The 22,875-nt window shown below is 49.9% G+C and overlaps 1 protein-coding gene across 1 annotated transcript in view; it reads left to right on the top strand.

Annotated features, from left to right (window-relative positions):
- Positions 1-22,875, top strand: part of CDC42BPG (CDC42 binding protein kinase gamma) — a 53,150-nt gene that overhangs the window by 6,979 nt on the left and 23,296 nt on the right. The window contains exons 2-10 of the mRNA XM_088151183.1: positions 12,244-12,335; positions 13,612-13,695; positions 15,060-15,155; positions 16,259-16,407; positions 17,202-17,295; positions 17,797-17,997; positions 18,849-19,097; positions 20,618-20,697; positions 22,462-22,577. Of these exons, the coding sequence (XP_088007309.1) occupies positions 12,244-12,335; positions 13,612-13,695; positions 15,060-15,155; positions 16,259-16,407; positions 17,202-17,295; positions 17,797-17,997; positions 18,849-19,097; positions 20,618-20,697; positions 22,462-22,577 (1,161 nt within the window). The remainder of the gene's footprint in view (positions 1-12,243; positions 12,336-13,611; positions 13,696-15,059; positions 15,156-16,258; positions 16,408-17,201; positions 17,296-17,796; positions 17,998-18,848; positions 19,098-20,617; positions 20,698-22,461; positions 22,578-22,875) is intronic.

The raw sequence follows: 22,875 nt of genomic DNA, 5'->3' as shown, positions 1-22,875 counted from the left end.
CATCAAACTGATGGGGCGTCTTAATAATAGTAGTAATCTACCAGTATAGTAGGCCTAATTTGCAGATATATTGCAAACTGTGGGGTATGGCAGAATGAGCTGCTCTCCTCCCCCTCAGCTCCTAGCCCCGGTTTATCTGGAAAGGGAGAGAGAGATAACCCAGGCCGAAAAATAGGCGAGGTTGCGTAATGGGGAGAGCTCTTCCCACGCTGCTGCCCAAAAGTTGGATTTCGAGTTCAGGATGTTACGCCCGTGGATTAAAGACGTTTTCCCCCTAAGTGGATTGGTGTGAAGTCATCCCATCACACAGGCAGGGAAGTTCCCTTCTGCCGAACGCACGCATTACGGAGAGCAATCTGGGTTTGAAGCATTTCCATGTTACAAAAGGCACAGGTGGGCAGAGTTTAATGCGGGGCCTCCTCTGGTCCTGGGGGGGGTGTTATTGAGACCCTCGACTTGGCCCAAAAGATTTGGCCTGCATCACTCGGACAGGGTTGAATCTCAATCCAGTAAAGAGACTGACCGCATTCGCAGCATGCACTAAAAGATGAAAAGTCACGCAGGTGTGCGAATGCTAGAATTTTGCTGGCCCGGTTAAGCAGGGGGTGTGAACCCCACTAAATTGTGGCATTTTTCTAAAGAAAAACGCGATTCCGATCTTTATTTATAATTTGTTAGAATTACGTGCTCCCTTTCATTCTGGAATTTACCCCCCTTTTACTATTCCCATGACCACAGCCCTGTGACGGCGGTGAGATCTTGGCTACAATCACACGCACGTTCTTCTAGTTCTTTGGATGGCTCTGATTGAGACCTTCCTAGAAAAGGCCCCGACTGACATCCTTATCCGCACGCCACCACGGAGGATCCTTCTGGATCCTTGCCTGCGTCGTAAAGTAGGCAGGTGAATAAAGGCGTTTTTAGTCAGAAGAGGCGAACCCGGTTCGGCTGCAGGAAAAGCGACAAACCAAATCAGTCTGCTTGGGACGCCCCGAGGGGGTGCCAGAGATCCCCCCATCCCAGTTTGCACCGAGCGCGTGGTGCACGTGGGCCTGTTAAGGCAGAAAGAGTTAGCAGCGCTCTTCTAGCCTGGATTTCACCATGGGGTCATCCCAGCACAAAGGAGCCACTCTTTGGGGAGTGTGTTTCAGGGCCCTGTGCCAGGCCTTGCAAGGAGGAACACGGAGCGCTAAGCGAGAGGGTGACTCATCTGCTCCGAGGTGGATGAGAGGAAGCCTTCTGCCCCCACCCCGTGCGTGGAACCTCTTTCGCCCGCGGGTGAAGCTGCCCTACCTGCCAGCAGTGACGGTGGTGGCTGCGTGGGTTGCATGGAAGGAGGGGCCCTGCCTCCTCCCCCAGAAATGCAGCTGGTGGGGCTCGGGTGGCATCTTCCTCGACCGCCCGGAACTGCATGAGATCTGCATTCTTGGGAAACTCCAAAGGAGGAATCGGGGAGGTGGAGAATGGTGGGGTTTTAAGCGTCCCTGATCGATGCGCACACGTTGCCCATCGCCACATTGGCGTTTGGTTCCTCTGCCACACTTGCTGGACGTTTTTGCCCCCTAATGTTAAGCCAGAATCTGCCTCCTTTTAATCAGAAGCCCTGATTCCTTTCTGGGCCCTTCGTTCCGCTGTCAGACTGAGCTTCCACAAAGGCCATTTATCCTAGCTTGGAATAGAATTGGCTTTCCTGTTGCTTCAGCTCATGGCCAGACACATGGTCAATAGGGAGGGAATCCAGCCCTTCCTACAGGCAGTTGATTGATCGATCATATTTATATAGCTGCCCATCTCGCAAAAGAGTGACTCTGGGCGGCGTATCGCACCCAATTAAAAACCCATCAATACATATCAAAACAATCATTAAAACTATAAAAACTATTAAAAAAAAGCACACGAAACAGGACAGGATGATATTAACCATAGTAAGGGATTAATTAATACAGAATTCATAGTTGGTCTTTGTTTCTTGTTCTGCAAAGTTTTTTCATACGGATTGTGGTTTGCCAAACCCACATTAACCCGGTGATTGGATTCCCCCGTTTTCTGCGCTGGTGCGAGGAATGAAGGCATAAACGCCACTCGCTGGGCTGAATTTGTTCCATGCGCTCCGCCCCAAAGGAGCCACGGTTGAAACGAACCAACAGAAGGTCTTGTGTGCAAACAAACCGGCGGATTTTTTGCTGGTGGAAGATGGCGAGTTCCGTTCTCAGTCACTCACTGGCTAAAAAGATCTTTGCTCTGGGGTCTTCTCTCCCATTCGGAGCAGACAATGCTAGGTTAAATGGACCACTGATTTAATCTCTTTAAAAACCTGATTTAAGAACAGCGCAACCTTGGAGTTTGCTGAAACTAAATGATAGCTTACTGCACGCCAGTGTTTCTCAACCTTAGCAACTTTAAAATGAGTGGACTTCAACTCCCAGAATTCCCCAGCCAGCATGGCTGGCTAGGGAATTCTGGGAGTTGAAGTCCACCCATCTTAAAGATGCTGAGGTTGAGAAACACTGGCTTTGTGCAATGTGTGAACCTGGCACTCAGAGGCCTAAAGGTTGGTCAAAACAAAGGACAATCAAGACCATCTAACCAACCATTCTCCTCCCAGGAACGTGCAAATAAGAGCATTGACACTTGTTTCTGCTCCTGTTCCTCAGCACACTGCACCTGCATTTGGAGGCTCCACTGTCCACCATGGCTAGATTCTCACTATGCCCATAACCAGTGACAGATCTAGTGTTCTCACAAGAGGTCAGTGTACTGAGGTTAAAATATTTGAGGATTAGCTTGTTGTCTGGGGAATTCTGGGAGTTGAAGTCCACTCATTTTAAAGTTGCTAAGGCTGAGAAGCACTGGCTTGCAGTGAGCTCATTTTGCAATCAGGCCAGATGGGTATTCCAAAGGAAAATATCTTTTATTATATTGTTTCCAGCCTTCTTACATTCCTGCTGAAGCTTTTTTGATTGGGGCACAAGGATACCCCTCCCATCTCTGCCATCTCGGTGCCACCTCTTAAAATTGGTGAAAGGGGCTCGTGTGCTCCGGCCCCGATTAGCCGAACCGCCACGGAGGTCGCAGAATGTGTACAAACTGCTCAGAGAGGCACAAAGTCAGCTATAGAGCAAGGATGGGGGGCGGGAGGAGAGTTTGCAACCGGAAGGAAAAGCAAAGTTGCAGAAGGAATTAGAGCCGGATGGGGGGCAGTGGGGGGGGGGGGCGTTGTAGAGAAATGGTCAAAGCTTTGGAGAAACAGTCAGTCAGAGAAGGTAATGGCAAAATCTGTTAATTTCGGTTTTTTGTTTTTGCATTTTTCTCCTGTTTGATTCCATATTGCTCTTGTTGATGTGAATCTGTTAAAGTTGGTTCACTGAACTCAATTAATTTTTTTTTATAGTTTACATTACCATGTCTGTCTGTCTGTCTATCTTTATATCTATCTTTATATCTTTCTGTCTCTATCTCTCTATCATCTCTCTCTATCTTCTATTTTGGAGAGCTTGTTTTCCATTGGAAGCTGTTTCTAGTTGCAATTTTGGGTTATATAGGCAGGTTCTCTGTACAATACCCCTGCTATAACGTATTCTTTTAACTTATTTTCAGGAGTTTATGCATATGGACTCTCTCTAAATATATCTTTTTTTAAAAGTAGGCCAACGACATTCCAAACTCTGGCAAACTGGGATTTCTCAATGAGAATTAAATTTGCATTGGAACATGTGCAATAAACAGATTTTCACTGAAAGGCAAACTAAAAAATACAGTAGCAGCATCGACTTGATCTTGGCTAACCCAAAACGTCTGCCAGAACTGGACCTTTGGATGGGAGACCACCAGGAAATCTCACAGCCTAGAAAACCACAGGGGCATGTCCATGAAGTCCCCAGGGTCGAGCGTGACTTGTGGGAGGCTGTTAAATAGATTTCTCTCCTGCTCTTCGGCATGTGGGTGCATCTGTGCAATTTCCATACCGTGGGTTGTGGGAAGTGAACAGTTCAGTTCTCTGTTACACAAATGCCTAGTGTATACACAGATCTTCTTGCACAGCCAATAATTTAGCTTTTTCTGTGTGTGTGGGGCGAGGGGGAGCGAGATATGTGATGTAATCTTATCACCACCCCCTTTCCCCGTGGCGTCTTCTTTACCATGTGAATTGCGCTGCCCGGCCAGACCGGTTCTTCTGGTTTGGGTGTTCAGTGGGTGTGCACCCATCTTGCAGCGTCGATGTTTTTCCTGGGATCCCAAGTCTGTTCTTTCGGCTGAAGACGGTCCCCCTTCCAGAGTGGCAGCCGGGCCCACCGGGACCCTGAGAGAGGGATGTGGGACTGAACCCCAAGGAGGGGCATTTGGCTGAAACCTGAGGCGTAACTCAATATGGTTGGCAGGACGCTGCTATCAATGGTCAACTGCAATGTGATTGGTGGAATTGTCCATCCCCGGGTTGGTGCAAGATCTGCTAAGTCTGCAAGACCCAGCCTCTGTTTGAAGACCTCCAGTGTCTCCAGTAACACCCTGGACCAGTGTTTCTCAATCTTGGCAGGTTTAAGATGTGTGGACTTCAACTCCCAGAATTCCCCAGCCAGCTTTGCTGGCTGGGGAATTCTGGGAGTTGAAGTCCACACATCTTCACGCAGCCAAGGTTGAGAAACACTGCCCTGGACCATCAATGAGTCCAGTTAGATTTGGCATTCCATGTTGTAGTGGAACAGATGGGGTTTTATCCAGAAATCTGTCACAATTCCACAATTCTCTGGCGTTGGCGGAGGCGGGATTCTGCGTACCGGGAACATGGAATGAGGCATGTATTTTTTAACATCAGAATCCGCTTTGCTGGTGGCCGCCATAATTTGGGTGTCTAAATATTCAGGTTTGGGACCAGCACAGGATCCATGGCTGGTCTGTCCACAGTTGCTGGTGGGAGGGTGGACCAGATTTCCTTCCTTAGCATTTGCTGGAGCGCATGGTTGAGGGACCCCAGCAAAGTAAGGGACAGATGTTGGAAGCAGACCGTGGTCTGTTAAAGGCAAGGCTTGAGACTTTTTCTCGAGATCTTTATGCAACGGAGAGCTCTGGCCGTTGTAACAATCCAACATCCAGTGGATTTTGCAAAGCCAGAAAATAGGTAATTCCCTAAGCAGGTGATGTTTGTTGGCAAGCGTACTCAGCATCTGGGTGCATAGGATGCTACAAGCTAAAATGTTCCTGGTTAGTTTGTGATTCAGGCGCCTCGTGGGGTCAGCCACGGTGCACAAAGGAGGCGCGCTGTGGCAAAGATTTAGCCCTTCCCTTCTTGGTCTGATAAGATTCTAGTCCTCATGGTTCTGAATAAGGGGAACAAGCCAATACACAACGAGATTGGCAGCGGGTCGAGCTGCGGGTTTCAGGAGCAGCGGCGTTTGACTGAGAAGCCAGGGATGGCCTGCCCCACGACGGGTTGCGCCAGGAAAAAAAAATGAAATTCATTTGGTTTAATTAACGACAGCTGGTTGCTGACTTTCCATATATTAAGAACGCCTCTCTTCTCTGGCAGAGAATTGTGAAATGGTGGGGTTGGAAGGGACTTCGAAGGCCATGTAGCCGGGCAGGATCCGCAAGAGTCTTGGTTTGCAGAAGGAGAGCTCGCCGCTTCATGTGGTGGCCGGTGCCGCCGGCCAGCCGCTTGTGCCCCCCAAATTAAGAACAAAACGAATCAGATTCCCCCTAAGTCAGTGTTGTCCAAACTTGGCCACTTTAAGATGAGTGGACTTCAACTCCCAGAATTCCCCAGCCAGCATGGCTGGCTGGGGAATTCTGGGAGTTGAAGTCCACACATCTTAAGGTGGCCAACTTTGAAGAACACTGGTCTAAATGCATTCGCTCGGTCTTGGCCTAACTGGGTTAAGCTTATTGGGTGAACATCGAGTCGTGTTCATACATGCTGCTTTGAATATGTGTAAGCATGGGGCTTAGCGTGTTGCGTGAATCCAGTGTATTTATTTACTTTATTTTATTAATCAAATTTATACACCGCCCATCTCACTCTAGGCAGCTTATTTGGACAGTCCATGGGTCAGTGTTTTGCACCAACCCAGAAGATGTGCAAACTCGCCCAACTACTATTTTTTGGTGTGAGCGCAGCCACAGTCGTCACAGTTCAGAAGCCCAGCTTCCCAGATTAAGTCAGAAGAGAGCCAAACAATCAATGTGCTGAAATGGGGTGAGGCCTATTTCTTTAACACTCAGCCCCAGGATGGTGTGCAAAAACTCATGCTTCATTCAGTAAACTGTGGTTTGGTTAAACTTGGTTAGCATCTTGGGCAAACCCGGCCACGGACTAATGGCATGTGGTAGTCATCCGGGTTTGTAGCTGACCATGTTTAGGAGAAAGACCAAGGTTTTTTAAATATATTAATCATTGTTAAAAAGGAAAAAAGAGAACGAGCAAGCAAAAGGAGATGATGGTGATGATAATAATGCACAGATTGCCCACAAACGATGGCATGACAAAGTTGCAACAACGGTGCCTTGGAATATCTGCAAGAAATACCATTTGCCTCCAAGCAAGAACTGGGGGGACCACAACACAGACGAAATAATAGAAAAGAAAGAAGGTAAAGTGCCCTGGGACTTTAGGATTCAAACAGACCAGCACCTGCCACGCAACACCCCAGACTTAACCATTGTGGATAAGAAAGACAAAAAAGTCTGGATAGTGGACATTGCAATACCTGGAGGCAGCGGGAGAGAAGAGAAAGAACTGGAGAAAATCACAAAATATAAAGACCTGCAAACAGAACGACTGTGGCAAAAGAAAGCAAAGATCGTACTCATAGCAATCCCAGAACATCTGGAGCACCACTTGAAGACCATCAGCACTGACAAAATCGCCATCGGTCCATTGGAAAAGGCAGCTTTACTTGGAAGAGCTTCCATCCTGCGCCGATGCCTTGAACCCCATCAGACAACAACATCTGCCTATCCCAGGTCCTTGGGAAGGACTCGATCGGTGGATGAAAATGCCAAACCCAGTCTAAACATCTGGCTGACTGTGCGACCAACCCTAATAATTTGTTAAACTTATATGGTGCACAATTCTCAATAACCCTGAAAAGAAAAAAAAAACCCAAAGTAAATACAAATAAATACATCTATAAGTGGGCAAAGTGGACAAAGGAATTACAGTACCAAGATTGCAGAGTCAGGGCTCAATATACTATTGATGAGAAATTAACCATAAAACAAGAAAGTACATGCAATGATTTGAACAACACAAATAAGGAATTTGAATCTCTGAGCGAAGGGCCAACATCTCCACCATTTCTTGTTTTAATCCAGCAAGAGTCGTTTCAATGAGACGGGCGGTGGCAAATTCGATATATAAGTAAATAAAAATAAATAAAGATCCCTTCTCTGGGCTGAGCTGGCAAAGCAACCAGACGGGGAGCTGTGGGCGATGCTGCACGGAGGCCGCCCGTTTGCACCCGGAGCCGTGCCCAACAGCTGTTTTGAAGGGGGGGCAGTGACCCAGCAGGGAGAGTTGCCACTCTGGGGAACCTGGGATTCGGTCTCGGCTCGGTCCCCACCCTGCTTGCGCCTCGAGGAATGCAGTCTTGCAGGTTTAGCGGGGCCTGCCTGGGCGTGAGCTGAGGTGAAGATCCGAAGGATTTGGAGGAGAGGAGCACGATCCCAATTCACAAGACCCAGCTAGCAAGGGAGGAGAGGTCCCCACGTCTTTGCACGCGCATCTGGGCTGCCCCTCTCCGCTCCGCCACTGTGCTGGAAACCGATGCCGGGTGTTCCCTTGCTAAATGCATCCCCTTACCTGCCGAGAGACTAGCTAAGATGGGTTCACACAACCCATGAACCAGATCAGGAAAAAAACTCACCGCTTCCCCCGAGTCTGGAACAGACCCACTTCCTGGTTTGCACGATACCGTAAACCCCACCCTAGCAAAACGCTTCAGATTTGCCTTCAACTTGCCCCCCAAATTAAGAACAAAACGAATCAGATTCCCCCTAAGTCAGTGTTGTCCAAACTTGGCCACTTTAAGATGAGTGGACTTCAACTCCCAGAATTCCCCAGCCAGCCATGCTGGCTGGGGAATTCTGGGAGTTGAAGTCCACTCATCTTAAAGTGGCCAAGTTTGGACAACACTGCCCTAAGTAAACGGAGCGTGCTGTGTGAATGCACCTCCTGCTTCTTTATCCAACCTGGATTCAGTAGATTATGTAAACTGAGTTAGGAAATTGCAAGATCCAAGCAAAATAAACAACAACCAAAAAATAAACAAAAGGGACATTTGTTAGGGAGTGTTTAAAGGAGATGATTTAATTCTATCACGCACGGATTTCCGAGGAGAGGTGATCTGTTGTTTTTCGATAAAAGAAAAACACGCTTGATGCTAATATTTCCTGGAGTGACGCAAGCCCAAGGCGCTCTTGCAAACAGAGTGATCGCTGTTTGGTGCCTTTTCTAACTGCTGACCGTAATGTTATATTCTAAAACCAGTCACCTTTTGCCTCATCATGCGACACAGATAATACATATTTCAGCTGAAACTTCTGGAGGTGCAAGATGAGAGCATTATTTCCAAAAAATTTATCAACACAGTTCTGCAAATTCCCAGCCGAAGAGGGAGCAGATCAAAATATATCTGTGTTAAATGGCTACAGGATTTTTTAGCAGGACTGATCATCTGTCTCTGATTAAGTTTTGGAGCAGTTCATCCCAAGATCTTTCATTAAAACTTTGAATTTTGCACAGTCTGCAAAGATGCGTCACCCTCACCCAAATCTATGAAGTCTGGTTCTGGCCAGCAAATGTAAAAGTGGGCAATCGATCGATTGAACTTTGCTCGGAATGAGTTAAAATGGAATGAGAATTGCAGTCGATAAAATATAACTTCTTCCCGTGTATGTAACAGCTTTCCTCATCAATCTTGTTGTAATATTACCATAGCATACAGTAGAAGCATTTTAAGACGCTCAGGTGGAGGCCACACCCAAAAAAGAGTCATCTAAGTAAATCATTTTAATTCTGTGGACTTCTTGATGTGCGGCCCACATTTACCTTGATACAGGTAAAATATCTTTAAAATGTTTTTTTAAATGAATATTTTTGAAAATGCTTTAAAACTTCAATGCCTGCCTCCATTCCAGTGATTAATTTGTCCCTCCTGGCTTCACAGGGCCAGCTGAGCCTCCAGGTTTCCATGATACGTGGGGTGCAGTCACGTAACGTGGCTGTTGTAGGGACTGCAATAACCCTTTTGTGCAACGCGCCAAACGACAGACTCATCAATGGTTGGGTTTGCCCAGAATACAAAGCCATCCAACCAACCAACCGAGCTTTGACCTGCCGGGTCTTTAACGAACCCAGTTCAGTGTGTTGTGTGAATGGAGCCACAACATAGGCCTCTTCGAAAGAGGGAACCAGCGATTGTCCCATGGCAGTTATTGGAAATCAGGGATCCGGGACCCTTTTCTGCATGGTGGGCAGAATCCAAGAGTAGTTTCTGCTCAGGAGCTCTCGTGGGTGTTTGGGAAGTGTAAGGATGGGATCCCCACCATGGGGCTCGTGGAGGTCTGCCCCGAGTGAGTCTCCTTGCTTTATCCCATGTTCCTGTCTGAGTTTTTTTTTAATATAAAATTTTCCAAAAATGTAAACGGAAGCAGATGTGCTGCGAAGCAAAGTGCCAGCTCCCAGCTTCACCTTGATAAGGAAGGAAGGAAGGAAGGAAGGAAGGAAGGAAGGAAGGAAGGAAGGAAGGAAGGGAGGGAGGGAGGGAGGGAGGGAGGGAAGGAAGGAAGGAAGGAAGGAGAGATAGAGAAGAAGGAAGGAAGGAAGGGAGGAAGGAAGGGAGGAAGGAAGCAAGGAAGGAAGGAAGGAAGCAAGGAAGGCAGGCAGGCAGGCAGGCAGGCAGGCAGGCAGGCAGGCAGGCGAGATAGGGAGGGAAGGAAGGAAGGAAGGAAGGAAGGAAGGAAGGAAGGAAGGAAGGAAGGAAGGAAGGAAGGAAGGAAGGAAGGAAGGAAGGAAGGAAGGAGAGATAGGAGGGAGGGAAGGAAGGGAGGGGATAGGACTAAGGAGAGAAATTTGTACGTGATCCCTGATCAATAAAGCTCTCCTTCACTTACCTACTACCTGGTTTAATCCTGGACTAATATAAATTAATTTTAATTGGGCTTCTCTTCCTCCTGCTTCTCGTTCTTCTTACTAAAATAAGACAGCCTCTTATTTCCCCCTTGTATCGTGTGTTTGTGTATAAGCGATGCTCCGTCAAAAGTTTATCCTGAGATCCTGCGCTTTCCTACTGATGGGCAAACCAATTCCCCTGACCTGGGGCCCTCTAGAACAGGGTTTCTCAACCTCGGCCACTTTAAGAGGGGTGGACTTCAACTCCCAGAATTCCCCAGCCAGCCATGGGGAAGGAAGGAATGCTGGCTGGGGAATTCTGGGAGTTGAAGTCCACCCCTCTTAAAGTGGCCGAGGTTGAGAAACCCTGCTCTAGAAGAGAATGGCTCTGGGGATAACAGGAGTGGTAGTCCACGCGAACTTCAGAGGCCAGAGGAGGCCTCTGATGCTTCAGGTGTGCTTGCTACACGTGTCTGGCAGAAATAGGATGCCAGGGAAAAAGTGCCCAAGACCCTTTCTTGGCAGCCCCAGTTAGGAACGAAAGGGAGCATCGGAAGGGGCAGCTGAGTGGGGATTGCAGCGCTGGACCCCCATCCTGGCGGGCACCAGATTTGCAAACTGCGACAGCCGTTCCTGAGCTGAGCAGAAGAAGGAACTCGTCAGCCTTGAATTCTCAAGGCCTGACTGAGGGTGAGCCAGGAACGGCGTTGCCTGCGGGCGAGAGATGCGCCTGGGCACATTTTGCCCTGAGGTCCACAGCTGGCGGTGAAGCGCGCAGATCAAGGGCTAAGTCAGTTTTCTGAAGACCTTCCAAAGAAAATGGGGAAGGGCCCTGAAGTCTCCCCCTCCCCCCTCTGGGACGCCTGTTTGGCCCAGCCAGGGCTCCCTGTCACCCTGAGGACTAGAACCTTGGCCTTTTCCATAGAAAGAAGCCAAGCTGCAGTGCCTCAGTGCCTGGCGGCGCATTTCTCGTTCCGACTAAGCAGGGCGTGGCTTGGAGGCTTCCTTCTCTTGCCGAACAGAGCAGGCCCTGGACCCGGAGCAGGTTCGCCAAGCAGGCGGGGCGGGACACGCAGCCAGTCCCACCCAGGGCAACGGCCGAGGCAGCAGCAGGCGGGAGAACCAGTCGTTTCACCGCAGCTCCGTGTCTGGCTTGGAGAGCTGTGGCTTTGGTGCTTCCCTGCTTTGTCGGTTCCCTTGCCGCCTCCCAGGGGAGCAACGAGTGCAGTGGGCAGGACCCTAGCAATCGGAAGCACAAAGGGCCTAGCGCATTGTTGTCCAAACTTGGCCACTTTAAGATGAGTGGACTTCAACTCCCAGAATTCCCCAGCCAGCCATGCTGGCTAGGGAATTCTGGGAGTTGAAGTCCACTCATCTTAAAGTGGCCAAGTCTGGACGACACTGGTCTAGCAGGTAGAGTTGTGCTGCTGATCAGAATAAACCAAGTCCAGAAACTTGCTTGACCTGCAGCCCTGCTGGGAATCTGTTTTGATTCAGGATTGCACCAAGCATGGATTTGCACCAAACAGGATTGCACAAAGTCGGGAGGGCAACAGTCACAGGGGCAGATAATGGGTAGGAAAGAGGGGTGGTGGCAGAAGCTGTTCCCCTCTGTTGCAGGGCAGGACTGTCTGTTCCAAGGACTCTGCCTTTTTCTGCAGCTGGGGCTCAGACCTGATTAGGATCTGGATGGGAGACCACTAGGAGATCACATGGCTATCGGCTAGGCCGGGCATCCAACAAAGTGAAAAAATCAGCCCGGAAGACCGTAGGCAAACCCTTCCCATATCGCTGCTAAGAAAACCAGGAGTCGATTAGTTGGCAGAGGGGGATCTGATATTTATGTGAAGCCAGAACATTCAGTAACCAGGTTAATTTTATTATGGGAAGCAGGCAGTCAAAAGAGAGCTTTAAAAGCAGATGTAAACATTAGGAGAAACCCTATATTCACGGTTCCCTCAACCTGGTACAGAATTTACTCAGTTCTGGATGCACCCGAATCACCCAAGAACCAAACGGGCTACAGGAAACTAACCGAGTTTAAAATGACTCACGCTCGGCATGCCGTGCACGCCTAACTGCTGGATCTTGACCGGTCTGGGTGGCGAATGACTCTGTTCCTGCTTCCTCTCCCGCAGCCTCCCCGTTGGTTGCCCGTGCAAAGCAGCTGAGTTTGTGTCGCGATGACTTCGAGATCCTGAAGGTGATCGGAAGGGGGGCCTTTGGCGAGGTGAGTCCCCGGAAAAGGGGTGTACCCCGAGCCACGTCAGAAGATGCACGCATTCACACAACGGCCTTACCCGGATTCCTGAACAAACTCATTTTTCTTTTCCTGGCCTCGCTCCGTGCATCAGACCTGGCTGGGTTCGCACGCACCCTAACCAGAAAGACGAACCAAGATTAAAACAAACCAAGGTTAAAACTAACCATCTTAGCTTGTTGGATGAATACAATCCCCAGGTTTTTCACCAACCTGCTTAGGCCCAAGTGTGAGAGAACGCTTTAAATGGAAAATGCAGTTTTACTGCACATGACTAGACTGGGGGCGATGTGAGACGTACGGTAATTTCTGAGTGCATTTATTTATTTAATGCCTGTTCATACATAACCTCCAAGTGGTGTACAAATAATACTTTAAATATTATTTTAAAACAAAATAAAATGACTTTGTTCCTTGCCTCCACTTGCTTGTCCCATAAACGCCTTTAGGGTTTACTATTATCATTGTTGTGATGATGATGATGATGATGATGATGATGATGATGATGGTTGATTGCACAGTCATCCAGATGTTTAGACTGCATTTGGCATTTTTATCCATCTATCAGCCCTTCCCAAGGACCTGGGATAGGCAGGTGTTGTTGTCTGATGGGGTTCAAGGCATCGGCGCAGGATGGAAGCTCTTCCAAGTAAAGCTGCCTTTGCAATGGACCGATGGCGATTTTGTCAATCCCGATGGTCTTCAAGCGGTACTAGAAGAATAATTTATTATTTAAATTAATAATGTTTAAATTAATTTGTTTGAGTTAATAACAATTAAATAATAATGCCGATGGCCCAAGTGGCACTTGAATAATAATAATAATAATAATAATAATAATAATAATAATAATAATAATAATAATAGCAGCAATTATTGTTATATTTATGACACTCACTATTATTTAAAAACCTCTGGTTCCTAATTACAAATCAACCCTTCAAGTGAGGTGAGTGTAGACCAGTGTTTCTCAACCTTGGCAACTTTAAGATGAGTGGACTTCAACTCCCAGAATTCCCCAGCCAGCCATGCTGGCTGGGGAATTCTGGGAATTGAAGTCCACCCATCTTAAAGTTGCCAAGGTTGAGAAACACTTGAGATCAAAAATCATTTTCTTCTCTTTTCTCCATCTCCCCGCTGTTGGTGGCCAGGGTACCCTTGGACGCCCTCCCACCCGCAGGGGGCCAGAATCTGGGTCCAGTGAAACGGGGCCGCCCCCCATCTCTGTCCTCCTCTCTCCTTCCAGGTGGCCGTGGTGCGGATGAAGCAGACGGAGAAAGTCTACGCCATGAAGATTCTGCACAAGTGGGAGATGCTGAAAAGGATGGAGGTGCTGTTTCCCAGGCTCGCCTCTAGCCCGAGAGCCTTTCGGGAGGGAAGGGGGGTGCTTCAGATGGGGCGTTCTCTGGGGTAACATCTGCCAAAGTCAAAGTGGCCTCCGCAAGTTTAGGGTTGGAACTCGGATGGGAGACCACTAGGAGACCCCAAGCTCTAAGCGCCTGGAGAAAGGCAGTAGCAAACTGTGTCTGTACCGTTGCCAAGAAAATGACAGTGTAATTTGGTCATTTTCGTCATTTACAGCTGGATCTCTAGCTTCTCTCTCATTTCCGTTGATTCGTTTGTTTCATAAATCCAGAAACTTTCTTAGCCTTCACGTGGGTTGGGTGGTTGTGGGAAGATGGGGAGAGGGGACAGGGGCTTCCTCAACCCCCCCACCCATGCACAGAGACCCTGTTCTTCTTTAAATTAAATTTAAATTACTGTAATTTCTTCGTTTGCTGGTTGTGAGCCACGCATGTTGGGAGTCGGTGGCATACAAGTTTGTGCGTGTGTCTGTATTTATTTTAATTTCTGTCGCGTTGATGGCATCCCCGTTTGTTTCTTTGCTTGTTTCTTTATTCATTTTAGTTCCCATAGTTGCCCATCTCAGCCAAGTGACTCTGGGCGGCAAATGATCATAAAAACCATTAGAACAAGTACAGTACGGCGCAAAATGAATACGTATGGCAGCCGAGAAAAATATAAATATTCATAAAATTCTTATGACTGTGTTGCTGCAGAGTTTATTGTTGGGTGAGCTAGGTAAATAAGGCGCCCGTGGAGAAATACAGTAATTCTTTTCATGATCCTGGCACCCTTCTCGGGCTGTTCTCCTGAGATCCGGTCTGTCCTCCAACAGTTGTGGTCCCCTCCATCAGGACTCCCGTTCTGCCCTGCCAGAAGGGCGGCTTCCTCCCTGGCCTCGCTTTTTAGGATTTAGAGTCGCGCCCTTCTAATTCCTTCCTTTCACGTTTGTAAACCCACAGTGTTGGCTTCTCGGTTCGCTCCCTTTGCTTGTTTGCTAAGTAACGGATGGCACCCGGGGCCATCGGTGCCCTCCGCCAGAGCACAAGGCCGTTGAGATACCCTCCTGCAGGTGTGCCTTTTGGGCATCCTTTCATTTCCAACCGGGCCCTCTTTGCCAAAGATATCATGGGGGTCTTTCCCAAACTGTGTGAAAGGGTGCAGTAGGGTTAGGGTGCTTCCGGTACCCTCCGGATCAAGAGCACTGCATCCGTTTGCCCTTGCTGGGCGCACGCATTTCAGCTGCCTTTTGGAGATCAACCACAATACGCTTTTTCTGGGCCTGGACCGTCGAGGCGGGAGTGGGAGGATTTCCACCCAGGTTCACCTTCTGTGTCTGCCTCCTTTCAGACGGCCTGTTTCCGGGAAGAACGAGATGTCCTTGTGCGTGGAGATCGGCAGTGGATTACCACGTTGCATTACGCCTTCCAGGACGAGCACTACCTGGTAAGAGAAGGCACGTTTTCGAATCCTGCCGGGCAGAAAAACCTGGTTTCCTCTTAGATGTCGGCCTCTTGCATGATGGAGAATTGGCTTTGGCGGTTTCCTTCAGCGGGGAGGAGAATGTGGGTGAAGTGGACGGAGAGGGGTGTTTTCTGCCAGCCACATTTGGGCCCTCCACGAACCCAATTTCCTCAGTTCACATGACACGCGAAACCCAGCCTGGGCTCCAAGTCACAGGTTTGGTGGGTCACGTGGACCAAGGAAATCAGGTTCATTAAGCCAGTTGCTGCATTATCATGGATAAGTGTATCTTGCAAGCCCGGGCATTTAGCTGTGGGGTTGCGTGTGAATGAGTGTGTATGTGTGTGCGTGAGAGAGAGACAACGGGAGGGTGAATGTCCAGTGGTCCAGATGCCGCTAAGGGAGAGTCCTGCCTGGGGAAAGGAGCTGGAGGATTTTTCATTTCTCTGCAGAAATGTGGAGAAACTTGCCTGTAGTTTCTCTGCCCGCTGATCAACAGCCATCTGTGCCCAGTTCTAGCATTCAGCCCTGAGAAAGGGGGTGTCGGCTTCCCTTGTTCCCCTGCTCCCCAAAATGCGGTCCGTCTTTGTGGGTACATAGCGGCAGTAAGCCTGGCGAACGGCGAATGCCATCTTGCTCAGCCATTGGATTCCTAGCATCCTTCCTCACAATGGACTAGAAACATGAAAAAACGGTAGCTTTGTGTTCTAAATGCAGCCTGAGGTAACCAGCTGAAAACAAGGGATTGGCAACAGCTGATCTTCCTACACTCTGGCCCCTGTGCAAACACTGCCCCACAATTCCGTTGGCTGTGCTGGCCGAGGATTCTGGGGATGGCAGTCTCAACCTTTTGGAAGGGTGAGATTTTGGACAAAGCTGGTGTCACACTCTAGGAAGCTGCCTTTCAAAAGCTGTCGTGGGCTGTGCACGCTTTTGTGTTAAGCTAACCTAGGGGAAGGTGTGGACTTCAACTCCCAGAATTCTCAGCAAGGGCCTTGCTGGCTGGGGCATTCTGGGAGTTGAAGTCCACACCTCTGGAGCTCCTGTTGGGAAGAGAGGCTAGAGTTTGGCCGTTCTTTTGCCAGTATCTGGTGATGGACTATTACGCTGGGGGAGACCTGCTCACCCTCCTGAGCAAGTTCGAGGACCGTTTGCCGGAAGACATGGCCAGCTTCTACCTGGCCGAGATGGTCCTGGCCATCCACTCTCTCCACCAGCTGCAGTACGTCCACAGGTACGTCTCTTCCTTCCTAACGTGGGAAAGTTGGCACTGAACCAGGAGGGTCCACGGGGCACAAGAAAGGCACAACGGCAGTGGTGACCCCACAGCTGCACTTTATTGAACATTCATAGCAACCTCAGCCTTGTTTTCCTCCCCAGTCGAGAGAGGCAAAAACACGGAATGGATTCACACAACTAGTTTAACCTAGTCATGGAAAACCTTACAGTCCTAGCTGCATTCCCGCGATATATTAAGCATGGCTGGATTTGTGGAGGCTCACCACCCCATGTTCGTAGGTGGGGCCAACCCAGAAGACGGGCTAATTCAATAACCAAAGTAAGAAGGTTGTGTGAACCCTGTCGTGGGCTGTGTTCGTACAAGGCGCTTCGTGGTTAAAGATCCAGTGACTGTGTTTGCACAACATGCTAAACTCAACTGATGATATTTTGGTGATCGAGCATGTGGTACAAGCCCAGATTCTTTGCTTAGATTATGACTCGGTGTTTTGTGCAAACCAGCCAAAGGGTTAATTCAGTAACCAGGTTGTGCATGTAGCGCAGTGTTGTCCAAACTTGGCCACTTTAAGATGAGTGGACTTCAACTCCCAGAATTCCCCAGCCAGCCATGCTGGCTGGGGAATTCTGGGAGTTGAAGTCCACTCATCTTAAAGTGGCCAAGTTTGGACAACACTGATGAAGCGTGAAGGAAGGCCTTGAAGATCATCAAGGGCCCCACTTTACTCCAGTCCCCCAACCCTACTTTTGCGAGAGCCCACGACTTACCAAGGCTTGCCCTTCGCTCCGCAGAGATATCAAGCCGGACAATATTCTGATTGACACCAGCGGGCACATCCGCCTGGCAGACTTTGGTTCCTGCCTTCGCCTGTCTCCGGATGGCACAGTGAGCCTGGCGTGGAGTTGGATGGGGGTGGATGTCCTGGCCCGGTGGGGGAAGGCTGGCCCTGATAGGGCTGGTGAGGAAAGGGGGCCCAGGCGATGCCCTAGGCTCAGCCCAAAGAGGGTGGGCACCGGCTGTGGGGTGAACCAGTCCATTTCCTGAAGATGGTCTGTTTAGTTGCACATGGCATGTTTTGTTAAGCTAAGACCAGGTATAGAGTTAAGCCAGGTCCATAAAGGATCTAAAGGATCTTAGGTCTAAGATCTAAAGCAGTGTTTTTCAAACTTGGCGACTTTAAGATGTGTGGACTTCAACTCCCAGAATTCCCCAGCCAGCATCTTACCCCCCCCCCCACACACACATCTTAAAGTCGCCAAGTTTGAAAAACACTGATCTAAAGGATCTTTAGATCTTAATCTAAAGGATAAACCTGTTCATTTGAAGGATGGCAAAATCCAAACTGGGCTCTGCCTTTCCCTCCCCCTTCCCACCCCGCCCACCCAGGTGGAGTCTTCGGTGGCTGTGGGCACGCCCGATTATATCTCCCCAGAGATTCTGCAGGCCATGGAGGACCGACAAGGCAAATATGGCCCCGAGTGTGACTGGTGGTCCCTCGGGGTCTGCATGTACGAGCTGCTTTTTGGAGAAACCCCTTTCTACGCTGAGTCCCTGGTGGAGACATATGGCAAGATCATGAACCACGAGGTGAGTGAGCCGGGCACGTGGATAAGACAGGACCTGGGAGGCAGATGAATGTCGCTTATCCAAGAGACTGTGGATTCTTAAAGTTTTACTCACTTTTTTGCGGGTGCTTGTGCAGAAAAGCTTCCAAAACATGAGTTTGCAATTTGTTTCTGCATGCATACTATCGAGGAGGCACGACACAAAAGGAAAATGGATGAGGAGGGAAGAAAAAAAGTTAAGCAATTAGGACCAGGAAGAAGTGCAGGGTGAATGAATGGCCCTCCTTTCCATCTCTGTTGTGAAATCTTCAGATTTAGGAAACGGGGAGTCCACTCGGGATAGGACACTTGGCAACCCGGAGGACCACTCAGTACCTCTTCCATTTGTCTGGCTCAACAGCTGGATTTTGCACCCATTCAATAGCTGATGGACCACACTGTTTTGCCTTAGGCAGAAGGTTCAGGCAGCTCCCTCCCTGAGGCAAATTATCTGCCAGCCCTGGGTGCAAATGTTTGCCTTTTCCTTCACAACGCAGCTTGGCTTACTTTCACAAGTCATCTCAGATGATCACACTGTGGGGTGTTTGTTCCCTGTCCGCTAGTGGCACAAAGCTAGTCAGATCTGTGTGGGGTAGAGTGCCAGTCTCTTCTCCTGTTGAATGCAGGGCAAATTCTAAGGGGCGTGCATCTGCTCTCTCGTCATTCCGTGCTTCAGCCCCCTTCTGTTTGGCCTCCACGATCCCAGATGCCCCCGGGAACTTTGGTTTCTGGAGTCCCCGGCAGAGCACAGCACCTCCTACCGCTCCTAGCTGCCAAGGATGCCAGCTGAGGTGCCTGGTGATCCTTCATTCCCACCTCTGCTTCCTCTTCTAGGACCATCTGCAGTTCCCACCCGATATCACCGACGTCTCGGAGAATGCCAAAGACCTCATCCGGGAACTGCTGTGTCGCCGAGAGGTCCGCTTGGGCCAAAACGGCATCGAGGACTTCAAGCGCCACCCTTTCTTTGTGGGCATCGACTGGGACGACATTTACGAAAGCCCCCCTCCCTACGTCCCAGAGGTGGCCAGCCCAGCCGATACCTCCAACTTTGACGTCGACGACGACACCCTAAAAGAATCGGTAACGGGCGGGCATCAGACCATGGTGGTGCTTGCGAAGGAGGGCTAGTGCAAAGCAGCCCTCCCCGCCAGGCTGGTGGAGGAAACGTGGGGTCGGCAGGACTGCCCCAGCTGTTGCCAAACCGCGACCCACCTCCCTACATGAAAGAGGGGGTGACCGCATTTGAGGGCTGATTGAAACTTGGGAGGGCGCAGGACAGAAGGGAGTTTCTTAAAAGAGATGCCGTGGCACGCTGGCATCCCAAGGAAGAGCTGGTGCCCCCGCTACGCTGCAGGGTCCCTTTGTGTACTTCTTCAGATGAGGGCAAAATGGGAGGCCCAAGAATGGACAAGGGTTTGGGGAAACTCATTCCCATCACAGCCATGCTGCTCCCTCCTGAATAGGGCTCCAGTTCTGTTTCTTTTTCTGCCACCTTCCACCCAATTCTTTCTAGACTAAAAATGCCAGGAGTCAGATTTGGGACTTAGTGCAAACCAAATTGGTTATACACCTAATGCTGCACTAAAATCTGCTTTGCAATTTTGCAGAGGTGTTTTTTTTTTGCCCCTGCAAAAGAGGCTTCCGTTTTTCTACTTTATTCCCAGGCAGCTTGAGAATTTCTCTCCAATTTCTCTGGCTGGGGCACTTGAAAAGAGTCATTGAGTGGGTAGGGGCAAGGGGGCGACTAGGGGTTTTCCAGCCTCCCTGGAAATGGTCTCCAGGTTGAGAAAGACCTGTAGGTTGCTTTTTTCCCCCTGGGGTCTTCCCTTCAAGGAAGCTGCGGGGCTCTAAGATGGTTGCGTAATCGAAAGAAGGACATTCACACCACCCCTTTGGCAGGGAATGAAAAGGGAGGGAGTTGGGGGGGGCTGCAGACTATCGGAAAGGAGATTGTGCTGTGAAGCATTCCCACCCCCACCCCCCACCTTGGTAGTGGCATCTGCAAGAGGGCATATGATGAAATGTTGGTCACGACGTAGCATGCAAATGCCATAACTTGACCGTGTGCATTAGGTGCCAGGACACAAATACATAAATGCAGCCATTACGGAGTGACGTTACTCTGCGGGTGGTGTCGTTTTGGCATCGTTCTGGCTGGCTGCAGACACTGCTGACCGGTGCCTTTCGCCCAGGAGAAGGGGACCAACTGAACAGTTAAAAAAATGCAGGACATTTCAGAGCAGTGTTTCTCAACCTTGGCATCTTTAAGATAGGTGGACTTCAACTCCCAGAATTCCCCAGCCAGCATTGCTGGCTGGGGAATTCTGGGAGTTGAAGTCCACCTATCTTAAAGATGCCAAGGTTGAGAAACACTGTCTTAGAGTCTCCCACGGAGCTCTGGCCAGCCAGTGCTGGTGACGGGGTAACGGGGAAGGGGGTCCTTCCCTTAATCTCGAGGACAGACCGTGAAATGGTAGAAGAGCCCCCCTGCAAGGTAGTGCCTCCCGTCCCCCTCCTCTGGCCTCACCTGGAGTGCCCAGGAGGGAGCAGGCATCTGAAAAAATGCCCCCTGATCTTCCTCCTCCATCCCTGACTCTTAGGAGATGCTGCCGCCCGTCTCTCATGCCACCTTCTCGGCCCACCACCTGCCCTTCGTCGGATTCACCTACACGTCCGGGATGTGAGTACCGTGTCGCTTTTATTCCCACCTCCGCTCACGCGTGGTCGTTCCTTTCTGGCGCTCTTGGCCACACGAAGCCTCCAGCTGCAGGGGCAGTCTTCCTCGGAGCTGCGGTCAGCCAGTCGATAAGAAGCCGCGGCCGTCCCATTTCGGCTTGGCTTCTTCGGTTGTCCGAGGATAGACGGCGGGGTGGTTTGGTCTCTGACCCCGAAGGCCATTTCTGAGGTATTCCGTAACCCTCGTTTTTGCACCCGGAGGTTGCCGTATTCATCTGGGGGAAGCCAACAAGGCTAATAAAAACGGGGACCCTCGTTTTACTCCCGTGCATGTATGAAAAAGAAGCTCAGCGTGTGGGCGGGGGGCGGTGAACCGCGGTTTTCTTCCCCCCGGTTGGGCATCCGTGGTTCAAGGGGTACCTTTGAAGGGTGAATATTATCACATGCTAATTGTGGGGTTTTTTGCAGGAGTTTGCAAGTTGCTGGCCTGGCCTGTTTCTCAGCAGAGGGGTTTCCCCACATTAATTCATGGGAAATATGAGAGCGAAAATATTTGGTGGGAAGTTTAATGGCCACCAGGGTTGGAGACCATTATTGCTGTCGTTGTTCACCATGTTGTGCATTACTTTGTGCACTGTTTTGGTTCACAAGGATCGAGAAACAGGGAATGGTCTAGGGCAGTGTTTCTCAACCTCGGCGGTTTGAAGATGTGTGGACTTCAACTCCCAGAATTCCCCAGCCAGCTGGCTGGCTGGGGAATTCTGGGAGTTGAAGTCCACACATCTTCAAGCCGCCGAGGTTGAGAAACACTGGTCTAGGGGCAGAAGAAATGAAAGGCAGGAGATAAAAGAAAAAAAAAGATGGAAGAAATAAAAACCATAATAAAAACAATAAGAAGGACAAGAGACAAGAGGCACTGAAATTTAGGTTTGAGTTAAATTTCTTTTTATCTTTCGAAATTATTTTTATTTCTTATGCTTCTGAATACGGATAGGCTGCTGTTATTATTATTATTTAGTATTATTATTATTATTGCATTTATGCTCTGCTTTTCTTCTCAGGTGCACAAGGCTGTGCACCGGGGGGTCCGCAGGATATGGTCCAAAAAGTCAAGATGGCAGCTACAAGCTCCGCCCATTTTTGATGCCCGTCAATTCCCTTCAGAAGTGGGCGGGGCTTCGCTCACAGTGTCACGGCTGCCAACTTGATTTTTGGACCATATCCTGCGGGCATCTCCTTCCCCGTTTTATCCTTGCAACAGCCCTGTGAGGTAGGCTTGGCCGGCAGGGAGGAGTTGGCCAACTGTGATCCAAAAACGGAGCCCAGGTGGCCCCATCGCCGTCCAGTGGTGCAGGTGGTCCAGCTGGGGATGGGTGATGCGATGATGTCACTGCAGTGGGCGGGGCTAGAAGGACCACTTCCATCACGAGTTCGGGGAAGTGAGTCGGGTGGGCTGAATGCTGCAAAAAGGAGGCATTAAAACCACGTGGAGACCCCCCGCTCCCCTCTAGCCCCCAATTTTTGAAAAATTGGAGGACGTTCCCTTGCTCATAAGGAGTGTTTTTGGCTGCCGTGATAGGGACCACGGTTGGACGTGGGTGCTGGAAGGGGGCCAACGGAGCCCCTGCAGAGACCACGGATTTCGCATCCCTGCCCCCCGTCCAAATCTTTGCCCAGGGCTGGCTTTTCCCACCCTCCAGCGCAGATTTATTCCCGTTGCTCGCGAACAGCCAAAGTCACCGCGCTCCGTGTCCCACTGTCCCCACAGTCACCTCCCCAAGAGACCCCCGGTGTCTCCCACCACCAGCTCCAGCATCAGCCGGCTCGAGAAGAGGATCTGCCAGCTGGAACGGGAGAAGCTGGAAATGAGCCGAAAACTGCAAGGTGGGTAGCTCCACAAGGCTTTGTGGAAGCCGGGGTGGGAAGGGGCTGGACCCGGGGTTCCCAGCCCTCTGGAGCCAGCTTACTCCAGAATATAATTGGGGATCGGGTGGCAGAAAAGAAGAACGTCAAGGCACACGCAGAGTGCAGAGTCAGGTAAGTCGCCCCGCCCACATCAAGAGCATTTCAGCTGGTCCATCATCGGCTGGCTTTATACAACCCACCGAACGAGGTTAGCGCAAGATGCAGGAACTGCATTTGCACAACACGTTAAGCTGGCTTGCTTTTCCTCGCCTAGCGG

This window comes from Python bivittatus, unplaced genomic scaffold (genome assembly GCF_059951505.1).
Source record: "Python bivittatus isolate LINGU-HERP-01145 unplaced genomic scaffold, Pbiv_v1 ctg000660_np1212, whole genome shotgun sequence".
NCBI classification, from domain to species: domain Eukaryota; kingdom Metazoa; phylum Chordata; class Lepidosauria; order Squamata; family Pythonidae; genus Python; species Python bivittatus.
This window is presented reverse-complemented; position numbering and strand designations above follow the sequence as displayed.